Source organism: Pseudophryne corroboree, chromosome 11 (genome assembly GCF_028390025.1).
Source record: "Pseudophryne corroboree isolate aPseCor3 chromosome 11, aPseCor3.hap2, whole genome shotgun sequence".
In the NCBI taxonomy this organism is placed as follows: Eukaryota; Metazoa; Chordata; class Amphibia; order Anura; family Myobatrachidae; genus Pseudophryne; species Pseudophryne corroboree.
Genome location: NC_086454.1, coordinates 232,812,410 through 232,830,260, shown reverse-complemented (window position 1 = coordinate 232,830,260; position 17,851 = coordinate 232,812,410). Strand labels below are relative to the sequence as shown.

The 17,851-nt window shown below is 43.5% G+C and overlaps 1 protein-coding gene across 5 annotated transcripts in view; it reads left to right on the top strand.

Annotated features, from left to right (window-relative positions):
* The window catches only part of FTO (FTO alpha-ketoglutarate dependent dioxygenase), a 646,271-nt gene that overhangs the window by 228,689 nt on the left and 399,731 nt on the right, over positions 1 to 17,851 (top strand). The window contains exon 8 of one of the 5 annotated variants that reach the window (XM_063945294.1): positions 54 to 263. The exons of the other annotated variants lie outside the window; for them this stretch is intronic. Within the exon in view, the coding sequence (XP_063801364.1) occupies positions 54 to 101 (48 nt within the window). The 3' untranslated portion in view covers positions 102 to 263. Of the gene's footprint in view, positions 1 to 53; positions 264 to 17,851 lie in introns of those variants that run through there. 5 annotated transcript variants of the gene reach the window in all.

Here is a 17,851-nt window from a genome sequence, read left to right as displayed (position 1 = left end):
TGTACTATAACTAGAAGAGTGAAGTTGTTTATGAATGTTTCTGTATTGTTTAGATTAATACACCCCTGATGAAGTCTGTAGGACGAAACGCGTTGGGTTAGCACATTGTTCTCTGACATCTCTACAAAGAAGATCATTTTGATGTTGTTTGAATTACCAACACAACTATCGTCTGTACAAACATTGTTTATTGTTATTCTGGGCAAATTGTAAACAGTTTTATGTATTGCTTTTAAAAAAAATAAACAATCTCTCTTTTTTAAGATTATTTTATTATACAAAACTTGTACATACCAAAGTACGACATCAGCTCCCTGGGGAAATCTCTTCTTTCACTATCTGTAGTTCATACCCCATCTAACAGGGGGTATCTTCCCTAAGTTGAAGCTTTCACATCTTTAGCGCGATAAAGGTCTTATATCTTTTTAAATAAATATATATATATATATATATATATATATATATATACACTGCTAAAAAAATAAAGGGAACACTTAAACAACACAATGTAACTCCAAGTCAGTCACACTTCTGTGAAATCAAACTGTCCACTTAGGAAGCAACACTGATTGACAATCAATTTCACATGCTGTTGTGGAAATTATAGGCAATTAGCAAGACACCCCCAATAAAGGAGTTGTTCTGTAGGTGGTGACCACAGACCACTTCTCAGCTCCTATGCTTTCTGGCTGATGTTTTGATCACTTTTGAAAGCTGGTGGTGCTTTCACTCTAGTGGTAGCATGAGACGGAGTCTACAACCCACAGAAGTGGCTCAAGTAGTGCAGCTCATCCAGGATGGTACATCAATGTGAGCTGTGGCAAGAAGGTTTGCTGTGTCTGTCAGCGTAGTATCCAGAGCATGGAGGCGCTACCAGGAGACAGGCCAGTACATCAGGAGATGTGGAGGAGGCCGTAGGAGGGCAACAACCCAGCAGCAGGACCGCTACCTCCGCCTTTGTGCAAGGAGGAACAGGAGGAGCACTGCCAGAGCCCTGCAAAATGACCTCCAGCAAGCCACAAATGTGCATGTGTCTACTCAAACGATCAGAAAAAGACTCCATGAGGGTGGTATGAGGGCCCGACGTCCACAGGTGGGGGTTGTGCTTACAGCTCAACACCGTGCAGGACATTTGGCATTTGCCAGAGAACACCAAGATTGGCAAATTCGCCACTGGTGCCCTGTGCTCTTCACAGATGAAAGCAGGTTCTCACTGAGCACATGTGACAGACGTGACAGAGTCTGGAGATGCCAAGGAGAACTTTCTGCTGCCTGCTACATCCTTCAGCATGACCGGTTTGGCAGTGGGTCAGTAATGGTGTGGGGTGGCATTTCTTTGGGGGGCCGCACAGCGCTCCATGTGCTCGCCAGAGGTAGCCTGACTGCCAGTAGGTACCGAGATGAGATCCTCAGACCCCTTGTGAGACCATATGCTGGTGCAGTTGGCCCTGGGTTCCTCCTAATGCAAGACAATGCTAGACCTCATGTGGCTGGAGTGTGTCAGCAGTTCCTGCAAGATGAAGGCATTGATGCTATGGACTGGCCCGCCCGTTCCCCAGACCTGAATCCAATTGAGCACATCTGGGACATCATGTCTCGTTCCATCCACCAACGCCACGTTGCACCACAGACTGTCCAGGAGTTGGCGGATGCTTTAGTCCAGGTCTGGGAGGAGATCCCTCAGGAGACCATCCGCCACCTCATCAGGAGCATGCCCAGGCGTTGTAGGGAGGTCACACAGGCACGTGGAGGCCACACACACTACTGAGCCTCATTTTGACTTGTTTTAAGGACATTACATCAAAGTTGGATCAGCCTGTAGTGTATTTTTCCACTTTAATTTTGAGTGTGACTCCAAATCCAGACCTCCATGGGTTAATACATTTGATTTCCATTGGTAATTTTTGTGTGATTTTGTTGTCAGCACATTCAACTATGTAAAGAACAAAGTATTTAATAAGAATATTTCATTCATTCAGATCTAGGATCTGTTATTTTAGTGTTCCCTTTATTTTTTTGAGCAGTGTATATATACATAATCTATTAGTAAATAAATGGACACGGCATCTACTTGGTTACCTCAGATGCTGCCTTCTCCCTCTCTTCTTCAAGGACTCCGGTCCCCATCCACTCCCCGGTCCCTTATACTTACCACCCCCATTCCTGGTACTCTTTACTCCTGTCAGTGCGCTGCGTGTGTGCACATCAAACCTAACCTGCATGGCATGCTCCCCAGCTACCATTACATGCCATGCAGATTAGGCTTGGCATGCATCATGCAAACATACGTAATGACCTATTTTAGATCATGATGTAATAATAATAATAATATATACATATTTTAGCATAGTGTGCCAAGTAGCGGATGTACTGGTTACTAGTCACTTGTATGATAGCATGCACAGATAACCTGGATACAAAGAAACTCTATAGACACGTTTGATTCTAGTGACAGATTCCGTGCATGTGTATTCACCAAATCCGGAAGTCTGGTAGTGCACCTAATCACTGTTAGTACCTGGGGCTACTTTCTCTGGCCCTATGGACCACTCACCTGATGATGTCCCCAGTGGATGAGCCATATAGGACAGGCTTCTATGTCTCATCCTTGGCTTTGGTCTTCTTTCCTTGGGCTATTTGATTGGAACGTAATAGCTACATTCCTAATGCTGGGCATACACGGCCAGATAAAATGCCTGTCAGACCGGCAGACGTTTTGTCTGGCAGCCCTGGACCACGCTGATATCACAGGCATACACTGAGATCTCTCACGTGTATTGACTGTAGTATCAGCACTCCAGCCCCCATGTGACGGAACAGGGGAACTGTCCATCAGTCGACCACCGTAGGTCATACACTGCATGATGCGGCCGACCGGACACAAAAAATATTGCGTTGGCATGACATGCTGGACAATCTGGCATGCCCAACCGATTGATATTTTTGGGTCGGCCGGCCACATTCATCGGCCAGATAATTGTAGCGTGTGTGCCCAATATAAGGACTCGTTTTCATTTTTATTGTATGTTTTTAAGTGTCCATCGTTTTGTTTATTAAATATTTACTATGCCATAAGGGTTCTCTTTTATCTTAGAATGACAGTGTTTGGAATCTTGTAGCTTCTATTGTGCAGATATCCAACAACCATAAGCATTAAAGATCTTTTATTTGGTATGCAGAACTGCCTTCTGCTTCAGCACTGTGCACTTTTTGACGTCTGTGATTTCCTATAAACTCGAGATGAATTCTGTTGTTGGTTCAGTAGAGGGCGCTTTATGTAGGAAACTAGCTGGGAAAAGGTAACTTGCGCATGAGGTATACTAGGCACAGGGGTAGCAGAATGCAACCTAGGGAGAGTCTTTATTTAATAAGAGTAGGAAAGATTGAAGACAGCTGACAGAAACTAGTGCTGTCAATGGGCAGGACTGGAACCAATGTAAACAGTGGTCAGCCTGGCACTGACTTGGTACTAACTTTGGCAGTAGTAACTGGAACAGGAGTCAGACTTGCACTGACTTTGGACTGGCCAGACTGGAACTGATAGAAATTGTAACCAACATTCAGACTTACACTGACTTGGGGGCTAATTCAGGTTGGATTGCAAATCGCGATACAACCGGAATTTTTACGAAGGCCCCGTGGGCACATGCACCCTCACTTTCTGCAGGGGGGGGGGGGGGGGGGGGGGGGGCGATAATGCTCAGTTTCCAGGGAGGAGACGGAGCGTTGCAGGGCGACGCGAATGGTGGGCGGTGCGGGGTTAACGGGGGCGTGATTCATGGATAAGGTGGTGCCGGGAGTTTCAGCTGAAAAGCAGAAATTGCAAAGCGATCGCAATTTAGCAGAATTTGCTATCCTTACTGAATTAGACCCTTAGTACTGGCTTTGCATTGTCCACATTGGAACTGGAAGGAATGGTATCCGGACTCTGGGTTGACACCACTTAGGTCGACACCCATTGGTCGACAGTGAATAGATTGACACTAGAAATAGGTCGACATGCACAAAGGTCGACATGAGTTTATCCATTTTTTTTTCTTTTTGTGAACTTTTTCATACTTTACGATCCACGTGGACTACAATTGGGAAAGTTAACCATGCCCGCAGCATTGCGAGTAGACACGGAGCACTAATTTGGGTTCCCGGTCACTTTACGAAGAAAATTATATAATAATAAAAAAAAAAAATTATTGTCGACCTTTTTTCGTGTCGACCTATTTCTAGTGTCGACATAGCCACTGTCGACCAATAGGTGTCGACTTAGACACTGTCGACCCTGAGCCCCATACCCTGTAGGAATGACATTCAGGAAGCAGCAAGCCAGCAGAATACACTGAGTGCAGATGTGCTAGGTGGGATACAGACTGCTCGAAGCATACAGCACTGGAACCATTAGTGTTTAGCAAGGACAGGCTGGAACCTGTTAATCACTGGAGAAAGGAGTCAGAGCTACTGGGAAGAGTCAAACTGAGCACAGGAGTCTGGAGCCTAGATGCAGCTGAAGCAGCAATAATGTTCTAGGCAATTTGCTGGGACTCATGGAAGTACTTCTATGCCCTTTGCTGTTCAGCGATTGGTGGTGGGAGTCAGCTGACTGAGCCAAGGCTTGCAGTTAGTAGAGCGGAGATCAGCTGACCACTGTCAACATGGCAGCGCCCAGAGTGGCAGCCAATGCACTGACCACAGCAGCCAGAGCCAGACTGAGCGGAGTACTGGTAAGGTACAAGGCATTAGTCTCTGCAGCCTGACACACTTTATTATACATTGCACTTTACCTAACTCCCTTTGCCATATTTGATATCACACTATTGTGATTTTTTTTGTGAGCACATAATTATCGAGGGTCTTGTGATTACATCATCCCTACTCTTGGGAAGAAGTTGAAGCTCTCCTACCCCATACCCATAGGCGTGCGCACGGGGGGTGCCTGGTGCGCACAAGCACCCCCTAATGTCCGGCACCCCCCTCACAATGGTGCGTTGGTGGGGCCACTTTGTCCGGGTGACTCTCCCTCCCCTCCTGACAGGCAGCCATTCGGGTATACTGCGGGACCGGACCGCGTTATTTGATGGAACCGTGGGTGGGCACTGTAGGGCCAGGCAGCAAGCTGAAGGGGCCGGGCTGCATGATGAGGCTCATAGCGGGTGGAGCCGAGGGAGCCGCCCAGAGTGCAACTTCTCAAAGACATTCAGTGTGCCGGCTGTGCTGAGGCCGGGCCGACTGATGAAGCGGCCAGCAGGTGTAGCCGAGTCATATGAGAGGTGCAGGAATAACCTGCAGACTGGGTGGCTGGTGGTGGGGTAAGGTGGTTACTGGAAGGACAACTGACAGAGGGACACGCTGGTGCTGATGATAAGGGCTGCAGCCTTCTTCTCACTCAGAGGCAGATTGTATGCCTGTGACAGTGTGAGCAAGAAGCAGCCATTATCATCAGCACAGCGTGTCCCTCTGTCAGCTTTTGCTTTGGATCCAGGTTTAAACAGGGTTACATGGGGGTTGTGCGCCCCCCTCCCCCAGGGGACATATTCATTCCTCACTTGAACTAGTTTACTTCAGCTTCTTCTCCTCACTCATGTTGCCCCGCCCCCATATGATAGCTCCTTCCTCGTCCCCTGCTTCCCCTGACTGGGCTAGACAGAGGGAGACTGAGACACTCAGAAGACATTCCCCAACTGTATCTCTGCTCCTCCCCTACTCTACCTCTGAGTTTGCTCTCCTCACCCTTCTGTGCCTCAACTCCCTCTCCCATATGTGCCTCAACTCCCTCTCCCATATGTGCCACAGCTCCCTCTCCCATATGTCCCTCAGCTCCCTCTCCCATATGTGCCTCAGCTTCGCTCCCTCTCCCATATGTGCCTCAGCTTCCTCTCCCATATGTGCCTCAGCTTCCTCTCCCATATGTGCCTCAGCTCCCTCTCCCATATGTGCCTCAGCTTCCTCTCCCATATGTGCCTCAGCTCCCTCTCCCATATGTCCCTCAGCTCCCTCTCTCATATGTGCCTCAGCTTCCTCTCCCATATGTCCCTCAGCTCCCTCTCCCATATGTGCCTCAGCTTCCTCTCCCATATGTGCCTCAGCTCCCTCTCCCATATGTGCCTCAGCTTCCTCTCCCATATGTGCCTCAACTCCCTCTCCCATATGTGCCTCAGCTCCCTCTCCCATATGTCCCTCAGCTCCCTCTCCCATATGTGCCTCAGCTTCCTCTCCCATATGTGCCTCAGCTCCCTCTCCCATATGTGCCTCAGCTCCCTCTCCCATATGTGCCTCAGCTCCCTCTCCCATATGTCCCTCAGCTCCCTCTCCCATATGTACCTCAGCTCCCTCTCCCATATGTCCCTCAGCTCCCTCTCCCATATGTGCCTCTGCCACTTCCCTCCTCTGTGCCTCGGCCCATTTGCCTTCTGTAATTCTGACACTATCTTCACCCCCTCCCCTTCCCCATGTGCCCCTGCCCCTTTCTGTGTACCTCTTCTGCTTCCTCATGTGTTCCTCTGCCACCCCAATCCCACTATGGCTGGTCGCTGAGATCAGTGGCGAAGACCATATACAGCGCCACATAATCCATCTAAAGGATAATAGGTAAGCACAATTTTCTATTGATAATTTTATAATTTTTCTTTGTGTGTGTATATATATATATATATTATTTTTTTTTACGTGTGTGTGTGTGTATAGATGTATTTATTTACATTTCTGTTTTACATGTACTTGATTTATTTACATATCTGTTTTATGTGCGTACATATATTTAGTTTACATTTCTATTATATGTGCGTGTGTGTGTGTATATATATATATATATACATATATACACACAGAGTAAAAACCACAGCACTCACCGCACCAGAAGCGGGGCACAGCTATGCACTTACCACTCACAGGGTGGGGTGCATGTAACACTGCACTCTCCACCACAGAAGCGGGGTACACAGCTGTACTTACCACTCACAGGGCGGGGTGCATGTAGCCCATGACCACATCGCTCTAATAAATACAAACAGAGAACCCAGCACTCACCAAAGTAAACTCACTTATCCTCAACAATTCAATAAATAAATGATGGGGGTTTAGTTGGTGGATTGGCCAATGCACGGAAGCCTGTATACCGATTCAAGGTACCCCACCTTCATACAGGTCCTACACTCCTATATATATATATATATATATATACACACACGTTTATTTACATGTCTACTTTAGCAGTGTGTATTTGTTTGTGTGTCTGTGTATGTGAGTGTGTATATATATATATATATATATATATATACACATATATATATATATAGAGAGAGAGATAGGCCGCGGCACTCACGGGGATAACGCTCAATACCACCTCAGGTGCAACATCTCTCAATAGGACATCTAGTCCTTCTAAAGTCAGTCAATGTTTCATTTTATTTCGAAAATTTTGTCAGTACACGTCCCTGTGGTGGTATTAAGGGTTAGCCTTGTGAGTGCCGCGGTCTATATCTACATCTATTATTACCCCCCCCCCTGAGGGCACCCGGGCATCTTGAATTTTAATTTATACATTTATGAATTTTATATGTAAAATTTATTTTTTTGCAACAGTGACTGGAATGAAGGGGACCAGTAATGAGGGGGGTAAGCATAATAAGACAGGTGGGGCCAGGAACAGGAAGTGTGGAGGTGACCTGCAGATACTGAGTACAGTTATTACAGGGTCCCGCATTGCCTGCATCCCTGTCATGTCAATGAACATGGGAAAAATGAGAGAGGGAACCTAACAGTCAGTGGCTCATGATGTGTGGAATTACGTGAATTTCGGCTGTGTGGCATAATGTGAATTGCATCATACTGTGTGGCATAACTTGAATTTATCCTCATATGGTGTGTTATAATGTGAATTTTGGCTCATACTGTGTGGCATATCTTGAATGTATCCTCATACTGTGTGGCATAACGTGAATTTCAGCTCATACTGTGTGGCATAACGTGAATTTCAGCTCATACTGTGTGGCATAACGTGAATTTCAGCTCATACTGTGTGGCATAACGTGAATTTCAGCTCATACTGTGTGGCGTGATGTGAATTTTGGCTCATACTGTGTTGCATAACTTCAATTTATCCTCATACGGTGTGTTATAATGTAAATTTTGGCTCATACTGGGCCAGATGGCCTTGAAAAGTGATAAAATGGAGAGTGATAAAGTACCAGCCAATCAGCTCCTTACTGCCATGTTACAGGCTATGTTTGAAAAATGACAGGAGCTGGTTGGCTGGTAGTTTAACTCTCTCCATTTTATCACTTTTCAAGACTTAGGGGTCTATTTACTAAGCCTTGAATGGAGAGTGGACGGTGATTAAAGTCCCAGCCAACCAGCTCCTAACTCATTTTTCAAACACAACCTGTGACATGGTAGGATCTGACTGGCTGGTACTTTATCATCCGAGGCTTAGTAAATAGACCCCTTAGTACATCTGACCCACTGTGTGTCGTAATGTGAATTTCGACTCTTACTGTGTGGCATAATGTAAAATTTGTCTCCTACTGTGTGGCATAATAATCATTTGACTCATACTGTGTGGCGTAACGTGAATTTCGGCTCATACTGTGTGGCATAATGTGAATTTGGCTCATACTGTGTGGCGTAATGTGAATAAGGGGCACTACTGTCAGTAGCTGGTGAGCAGTAGGACATGTCTGAAAAATGCTTGTGTCCTGCAGGTAGAGAGAGACTGATGGCATGGAAAGAGGCAGATGTGGCTCTGATGGCACATGTTTACATTTGAAACTTTAGTTGTGTTATATTAAAACTCAATTTTTTTGGCCCCCATAAATCTCTTGTACTTTTCAGAGTGGCCCACTCAAAACCAGGGTGTAGGTGCCGGTGGGTGCAAAGCGTGGGGGGGGTGTGTGGGGGGGGGGGGAATACATATGCACCTAGGCCCACCACTCTAGTTCCGCCACTGGGTCAGGGACAGGTTGGAGATATGTAAGCAGTGATAGGGAGCAGGGGCAGCTAGGACTCAGGGATATGCCATAGCGGACAGTCATTGCCAGCCGGTGTCGCACCATTATGTTTCATTTTATTTCTCTGGGGTGTATTATATCTACTTGTATTATTAGGAACTAGGGAGAAATTAAATTTAGCCATGTGATTTTACTGAGGGAATGTAAACAGTGCCAGACATGTCCCTCTGCAGTGCTAGACACGCCCAAAAGGTGGTGCTAGACACACCCAAAAGGCGGTTCTAGACACGCCCAAAAGGCGGTGCTAGATACATCCCACCTGCGGTGCACCCCCTAATAAAATGAGCTGCACACGCCTATGCCCATACCGGTCAACTTACACAAGGTTAAAGCACACCTACAGATAAGCCTTAAAAAAGCATTGTTTTGCTATGCACACTATTTTTTACTGTAGTAATCACGTTATTTACATTCTGAACCTACTATACTATTTGGCACATGTCCATCTTCTACCATTCCATATATACAGATATATATATACACACACACACACACACACACACACACACACACACACACACACACACACACACTTTCAGTTCTAAAACATACGAACAATAGGTGGCAAAAGGGTTAATGACTCCTGGCAGTCCCATTACTTCCAGATGTGTGTTCAAGTACTTACAGTTAACTTCATTAGTTCCCCGTTAACACCATCCTGTTAATAATTATGCAGCAAAGGGTTTTAGCCTGTGGGCTAAAATCCAGAATGATTTTGCAAGATCATGGACGTTGCACCTGCAATGTAGACTAAAGACATGGTTGTATATCATGAATTCTTCTGTTCTTGGTCACTGATCAATTTATTGGATGAAAATTTATTTTTAACATTGCTTCAAACAAACACTTGATAACAGAAAATATGTTACAAAAATCTATATTGCTGCGTAGTGAACCGACAATACAGAACAGGCTAGAATGTCAAAAACTGAAAGTTTTGGCAGGAAACAACATTGTGAAAAGTCTGATTGGAAACTCTTGTTGTTCCAACGCTGTCCAGCAACAGTAATAGGGTTACGTGGCCAATCCAAAATATACAATGTTAGGTAGTGTCTGTTACTCACTATGAACAAAATACTGACATTCATTTGTAAACAGATCATAGGAACCCTGCAACGTGGATCACTTTGACAAGTATCAGAGGAAACCATTTGTTTGGCAAACTAGGAACATTGAGACAGCATAAATAATGCAATATTTAGTGCTTTAGCCAAGCTATATTTGCGAGTGTATTCATTCATGCTCTCATATTGGCAATAGAATCAGTAAAACCTGTAGGATACAGTATGGTGTAATAACCAGTCCAATAAAATGTTTCATGCTACTAAATATACAGCCGTTAAGATCTACCAAATTATATACTTGCCACTTACGGGTTTTGAAAATGAAGATTATTTTCTGCAATTTTGGGGATCAGGCCTAAATTGTACTTAATTACAATTAGTATGTTGCCTTCAAGTTTTCCCATCCCCAAAATGTCCATATGCTATTTAGGTGTGTACTCATTTTAAGTACTTTTAAATTGTATATTTCTGAAGTGCGCAAACAGATAAATGGGTGTAGGGTGTGCGGTGCAAACAGACTCCTGAGGCAGGGGGGCCCACACCGTTACCCATTATACAGTAGATATGCCAATGTATAGATGCCCAGCTATGAAAGCCTACATACTACATCATGAAATACCTTATCATTGAAAAGTAGCAAAATAAATCTCTATCCTTAATTTTTTTTACAATTTTTTTTATATATATTTATTTGTCCTTAAATATTAAAATAATATTTATTTGGCAGATTTAACATAAAATAATAATAATAATCCCACATAGAATGGCATCATATAAAGCAGATACTGTAGTGGTAGGGGGTTCCTTAGGTATAGTGTGGCATGGACCCCTGGCAGCAAACAGGGTGACTACTGTTACACCACACACATAAATAGATTTTAAGCAGGGCCTTCCTACTTCAATGTCTGTCTGTTTTTGCCCAGTTTTGTTCTGTAAAGGTGGGTACACACTATTAGATATATCTGCAGATCAATTGATCTGCAGATAGATATATCTATGTACGGATCGGGCAGTGTGCTGTGCATACACACTGCCCGATCCGTCGGGGGACTGACGTCATGAACTGGGCGGGCGGGCGCTCGCGCCCGCCCAGTTCACCTGTCAATCACCGCCGGCCGCCGCAGCATGTGTACGGGCGGTCGGCCGACCGCCCCGTACACACACAGCGACGCGCCAATATATCGTTAGATATATTGGCTGTCGGCTGTGCTGCGCGGCCGACGCGATACGTCTGTGAACGACGGAGTTCACAGATGTATCGCCCGTACACACTGGCCGACGGTCCCGCGATGTATCGGCCGTTCAAGAGAACGGCCGATACATCGACCAGTGTGTACGGGCCTTTACTGTTGTACTGTTGTTCTAATTGTAAAGCGCAACGGAATATGTTGCACTATATAAGAAACTGTTAATAAATAATAAATAAATAAAGTGGATCTAGGTAGTTTTAGGTTCAGTGTAGTGCCTATGACACTGTAGCTCTGGACACTGCCAGGAAAAATCGATTTTAGAGTATTTCTGAACACAGACTCTTGTCTAACGCCATTTATGAATCTAACTATGCCATTCTTCAGTGCAGATGATGTTTTGTGTTGTCATATATCTATTTTTGTCTAAATACACTCATTATAAGGGAAACGCATTGATCTGCACATTAAGGTGGCATCTGTGGAAGGTGCATAACTTTGCAAATATTAGATCTCATTTTGCAGAATGAGATATTTAAATGTAAAGCATGAGTGCTGAGTGAGTGCATTTACTATGGCATTCCTGAGTTAACTGGTGGTCACAGATTGTTCAGCCTAAGCTTTGAATAGAATGCTCTTGGAACAGGAAAGCATAAGGAAATGTGCTGTGGAGAGGGGTGTTCTCTCCTTCGTAAATACCCTCACCCGTTTCTGTATTCTAAATTATATTTACACATCTATTTCCAATATGTATTTTTATTTCAAGCTCACATACTCAAATAAAAGCTGTTTAAAGTCAAAAATAGTCATTTGTATCTTGAAAGTTAAAACTGAAATGTGTTTTCTTAGCTAAGTCTGCAGACCCCACACATTAATATTTGAAATAGACACCTTTGGTGTCTACCGTCTTGTACAGTATGCTTGTTAGGAACGACGTTCACGCCTTCCTCCTGCCAGATTTCATTAGGCTGCTATAATTAGCTTCTTTTTCCTTCCATTCTAAGACGATTCCCAGTCCCTGCTGGTGAGCAGCGTCCTCACAGCCTAATGCTGCGGCAGCTGTACTTTGCTGCAAGCACGGTTGTCCTGGGACACATGAACATAGACAGCGCAAGGTTTGCAATCACAAACTGTGCTTTGGATTTTAAAAGTTCAAGCATGGTACTGTACTCTCTGACCACAAAGCCTTTTTATAAATCATAGCTTGATCTGGCTCGGTGCACTCCAGGTGGGCTTTGAGATTGTTTGTTTGTTTGTCTCTGTGAGATTTTTGTATTTTGTTTTTTTCCCCAACATCTCATACATTTTAGGGGGTATCCAATTAGCCCTGATATGTTTTCAGACGCTAAAAAGAGCCGGATATCGCGATTAATGACCGATGGTCATTATTGCGGTATCCAATTAGAGGCCGTTTTCATCGCCTTAAAATGTACCCTCGATCATGTGATAACACATGGGATTCTGATACACATGGGATGTCACTACCTTGGTAACCACAGGCAGGTGGCACAGGCAGTTGTGAGCAAATAGACTTTGGATCGCCCCTCTTGATAGTGTCTACACTGTGAATTCTTTCTCCCCCCTCTATCATCACATGACATTAAAATTTTTACATGTTAGTGTCTGGCAACCAATTTTGTTTGCCATTTAAAGAAATTATAAAAAGGAAATAAAGATTTGTAGGAAGATACCAAAAAAGTATTGTTATCAGATGCATACTTAAAATGTATCTGACTATAACTACATGGGATTGCTGTGTTATACGTATTGTACTCCTTATTTTACGTTTCCCCTAATCTGCACATTCTCTTTATGTATCACAGGTTATATAAATGTGTGTTTGAATGTATTTAATATATCTGATGACAAATATCCATTGTTGTTTTTAAAAATGTTCTGCTTGAGGTGTTCTAGTAATTCCCACCTCACAGCACACTCCCTGTCCTTGCTCCCATTGACATTCGTCAAAGCCTCTTTCAGCCACCTCGGCTGATAACAGAGAACTTTCTTGTATTAATCTGTATAGCAAATGTAAATACAGCATCAGTAACATTTCATGTTCTGTTCTCAGTATGGGAACATTTACATATATACTTGTGAATGCTAGTACAGGTTGAGTATCCCATATCCAAATATTCCGAAATACGGAATATTCCGAAATACGGACTTTTTTGAGTGAGAGTGAGATAGTGAAACCTTTGTTTTTTGATGGCTCTATGTACACAAACTTTGTTTAATACACAAAGTTATTATACATATTGTATTAAATGACCTTCAGGCTGTGTGTATAAGGTGTATATGAAACATAAATGAATTGTGTGAATGTACACACACTTTGTTTAATGCACAAAGTTATAAAAAATATTGGCTAAAATGACCTTCAGGCTGTGTGTATAAGGTGTATATGACACATAAATGCATTCTGTGCTTAGTTTTAGGTCCCATCACCATGATATCTCATTATAGTATGCAATTATTCCAAAATACGGAAAAATCCCATATCCAAAATACCTCTGGTCCCAAGCATTTTGGATAAGGGATACTCAACCTGTAGCAGTTTTTTTTATAATAAGGCAACTTGTATTTTAAGGTTTAGTGGTGCTTTAAGTTGCTAAGAGTTTTTAAAGTGTATTTAGTGCTGGTCCAAAAATGTAAGGACACAAACTAAAAATGATATTTACATGGAGGCAAAGAGAAACGCGATCTCTCCCTATTCCCCTTGGGACAGTGCTTGTTGGCTAAAATCTAGGCAGCCTCTTTTTGCACATCAAAGTCCGATGACTGTAAGTATTAAAACATGTTTTTAATCTTCCGTTCTGATGAGCAGGACTTTCACAGTGGTATTTATTATAAGATCCCGCTGGTCATGCCTCTTTCCTTTTGTCCTGTTTATATGGCACTTCCCATGCACTGCTGTAGGAAGTATCACTTTCACAAAGCACACTGCTGCCGACCCTTCGTTTGGGGCCTATTTCTGTAAAACCCATATGGCAAAGACAATCTAATCCTTTCTTGTGCTGGGGTGCTGACGTAGCTTCTGACTTGCCCCTTGCACAAATCAAAGAGTTTTCTAGCTGGGCAGGGAACAGGAAATAAAATTTATATAGAAAAGGAATGTGGACTGAACTGATAATTCAAGAATCTGGTTTATAATAAGAGCTCCTTAGAATAACAATGTGGTGTGTATTAGATTGAAAACATTATACAATGGCCCTTAAATAAAGGTTATTAAAAGACATTTCTAGCTATTTCTACAAAGAGGATGTATAGTTAGCTTACTGAAGCTGTGTATCAGGGAGGGAGGTGTACATTTGAACAAAAATAATTTGTTTTTTTTTCTTTTCAGTTTATATAATATTGTTTTCTGCTTTGGTATATTTTCAATGTCGACACTGACATAATGTTGGTAATTGAATTAGCCATTCATTTTTAATCTAAGCCTAACCTTAACCGCAGACTACCCCTAATCTAATACTAACCCTAATTGCAGCCTTAAACTGGCTATACACTGTACAATGTGCAAATTATGCGATGGTCGTCTCGATTTCCCTTGAACTCCAGAACAAACAATATAGGCGCTGATTCAGAGATGGACGCAGTGGCTGTGTCCAACTGATCTGCGCATACGCATGCGTGACCCTTCTCCTTGTGGCCGCATCCAAGAAGGATGCAGCCGCAAGATGGCTGACAGTGGAGCCGGGCCGGGAGCATTTTCAGGACGGCTGCGTGACATCACACGCAGTCACTCCAATGTAAAAAAATGGCAGACCACCTGATCGCTGCCAGGGATCAACCTTAATTTAATTCGATGCATGCGGACGCATTGGGAGGTGGCGCGTCACACATGCTGGGCGGCCTAACCCTGTGCTGGGCTGGCCCCCTGCATGTGTGTAGATGGACGCAGATCTTACTGTGAATGTAGCGATCTGTGTCCATCTCTGAATCAGGTTGATAGTGCGTACACACTATGCAGTCTTTCAAACAACCGAAGGATATATCTTGCATTGTTTGGTCATTAATTATATATATATAAGACCAGTGGTTCCCAAACGTTTCTGAATCACTGCACCCTAGAGTATTAGAATTTTTCTCACAACACCCCTAGGCCAAAAGTTTCTTATTGAGAAATTTAGAAAAGAAATATTAAATTAAGTAAAGTCTGCGTTATATGTAATCTTTGGGTTCAGTTATGTGGTGAGGAACCAGATTTTCTTCTGTGTGCCCACATAGTTTATGACTGGAAGCCAGCAGCAATGGTTTGGCCTATGACATGGGCCATAAATAATTTTAATTGGTCCTGGACCACCAACACAGGGCACCCCTTCAATTGTCCTGAGGCACCCCAGGGTGCCACGGCACACGATTTGAGAACCACTGTACTAGACACTAGACGATTTGAAAAAAATCATTAATGATATCTTCCGGCAGATCTGAAGATGTGATGAATGATGCACGGGCGTTTTGTTCTATTGATTCAGCCCAAAATGACAAATCGTCCGATTTATCGACTAGTGTGTACTTAACCATCTTAACCCTAAAATGATGCATCTCATTCTGGCTATTGGCATTCACAATGTTGACATTCTGAATGTCGACAGACATTGTGCATCCTTATGTATGTACCTACCAGTGCAGTGTTTCCCAAATTCGGTCCTCAAGGCACCTTAACTGTCCACGGTTTAAGTATATCCATGCTTGAGCCAGATGATGAAATCAAAATGAGATGCTTTGCTTGAAATTGGATATCCTTAAAACGTGGACTGTTAGAGTTTGTTGATGACCAAGTTGGGCATCACTGTACCAATGTATTAATATTGAGATATAACTCCCAACCGTTTCATAGCCTTAGATGGCCAAACTGTGACATTAGACTATTTTTCACATTATTTCATCATAAACTACCTACTGTACTATTCTTCCATCCGCTGCAAGCATGATCTCACTGAAATATCCACTAAAATTAAATTCAAATTGACTTACAAAATTGAAAATCAGTCTAAGCTGGCAGATGTGATGATTACACTTCGATTTTCAGTGCATACAGTAGTACAACTTTTCCTGCTGAATAAAATAAGGACCCTCCTGTCTGTAAGCATTCTGTTATGCTTTCCACCAATGTTCTAGTGTGGGGAAAGAGGAATTGGGATTGTTTAAACCTCTACCAGGAAACAGTTTCAGAAAAAAATACATTGCCAGTTATTAATGTCAGTAATTTGATTTACATTGCAGTTTGAAAATTAAATACTATAATGTGATGGACAATATAATTCAGCAGTCCAGCATCTAATATTGTAATCCAGTTCTCCTAGTACTTTTATTAAGTATTAAATAGATAATGTAAGTATGATGTCTTTTCCATGTACTTGTAACTGCAGTTATAGCTATCATCGCACGGTTTACTTTGTTTAGCCATTCATTTATTTCCAAGGTTTGCAGGGGAGATGTGCACCCTAAACCATAGGTTCTCAAACTCCTTGATCCTCAGGACCCCAAACAGTGCATGTTTTCTAGGTCTCCTCACAGAATCACAAGTTAAATAATTATCTCCACCAGTGGATCTTGTAAAATGTGTCAGTGAGTAATGAGTACACCTGTGCACCTGCTAGGTGACCTGGAAACCGTGAACTGTTTGGGGTCCTGAGGACTGAGTTTGAGAACCACTGCTCTCAAGACTGCCATTAGTGGGGGGGGGGGGGTGTACTGCTGGCACTGGAATTTCGGACCTGACACAGAGATAGGGTCCCCCTCCTACCACCCCTGGCTCATACCGTCAGGCACTAGTACTGTGCTACTGTCACCTTCCGTGGTGCTTCTGCTGATCTCCTAGCTGTGGTTACTGAGTGTGGCCAGATAAGGAGAGAGTTGGCGAGGAGCCCAGTACATTCACTTCTGCAAATAAAAGGCTTCACCCGGCCAGGTACTTGAAGCCATGCCCACTCATTCACAGCGGTCAAACATAACCACGCCCAATACCCCACCATTGTCCGATCCCCACATCCAGCCATTCAACACTTCAGCCCTCCTGCAGCTCTGCCAGTTCATCCCCTTTATCTGTATCTCCACCCATCTGGATGGGTGCTCTAATCCCCACTCCCATCCACCTGAAGTGCTGCCCATTCAATTTGCCTGAAGCCACACCCACAGCACTAAAGCATAGATGTTCAGACACAAGTGGACTGGAACTTAGTGTAGTGGAAATGAAACTGGTACTAGTAAGTTCATTCCCATGCATGACAGTACAATTATTTCATATATTGATGCTTTCTCCATGCTGTTTGGGTCTACAGTGCATATTATAAATGCATGTTATATGTGCCTGTGCGCAGCTTGTCCTGCATCAGCATGTTTTATGTGCTTGTGTGAAGCGTGTCCTATACCTGCAGTTAATATGTGCCTGCCTACAGCCTTTCTGCAGGGTGAGGGGGGCCCTGCCTTTTTTGTCAGTCCTAGGCCTCACAATTACTGATGGCAGCTTTGACTGCTCTACACATGCCGTGCACAATGGTACAAGGAAAGGAGCTATGTTAGGATTGTCACCAGTGGTAACCTATAATGGAATGGTCTAGCATGTTTAGAAACTAGGTAATTTCTGAGACTAATGGTG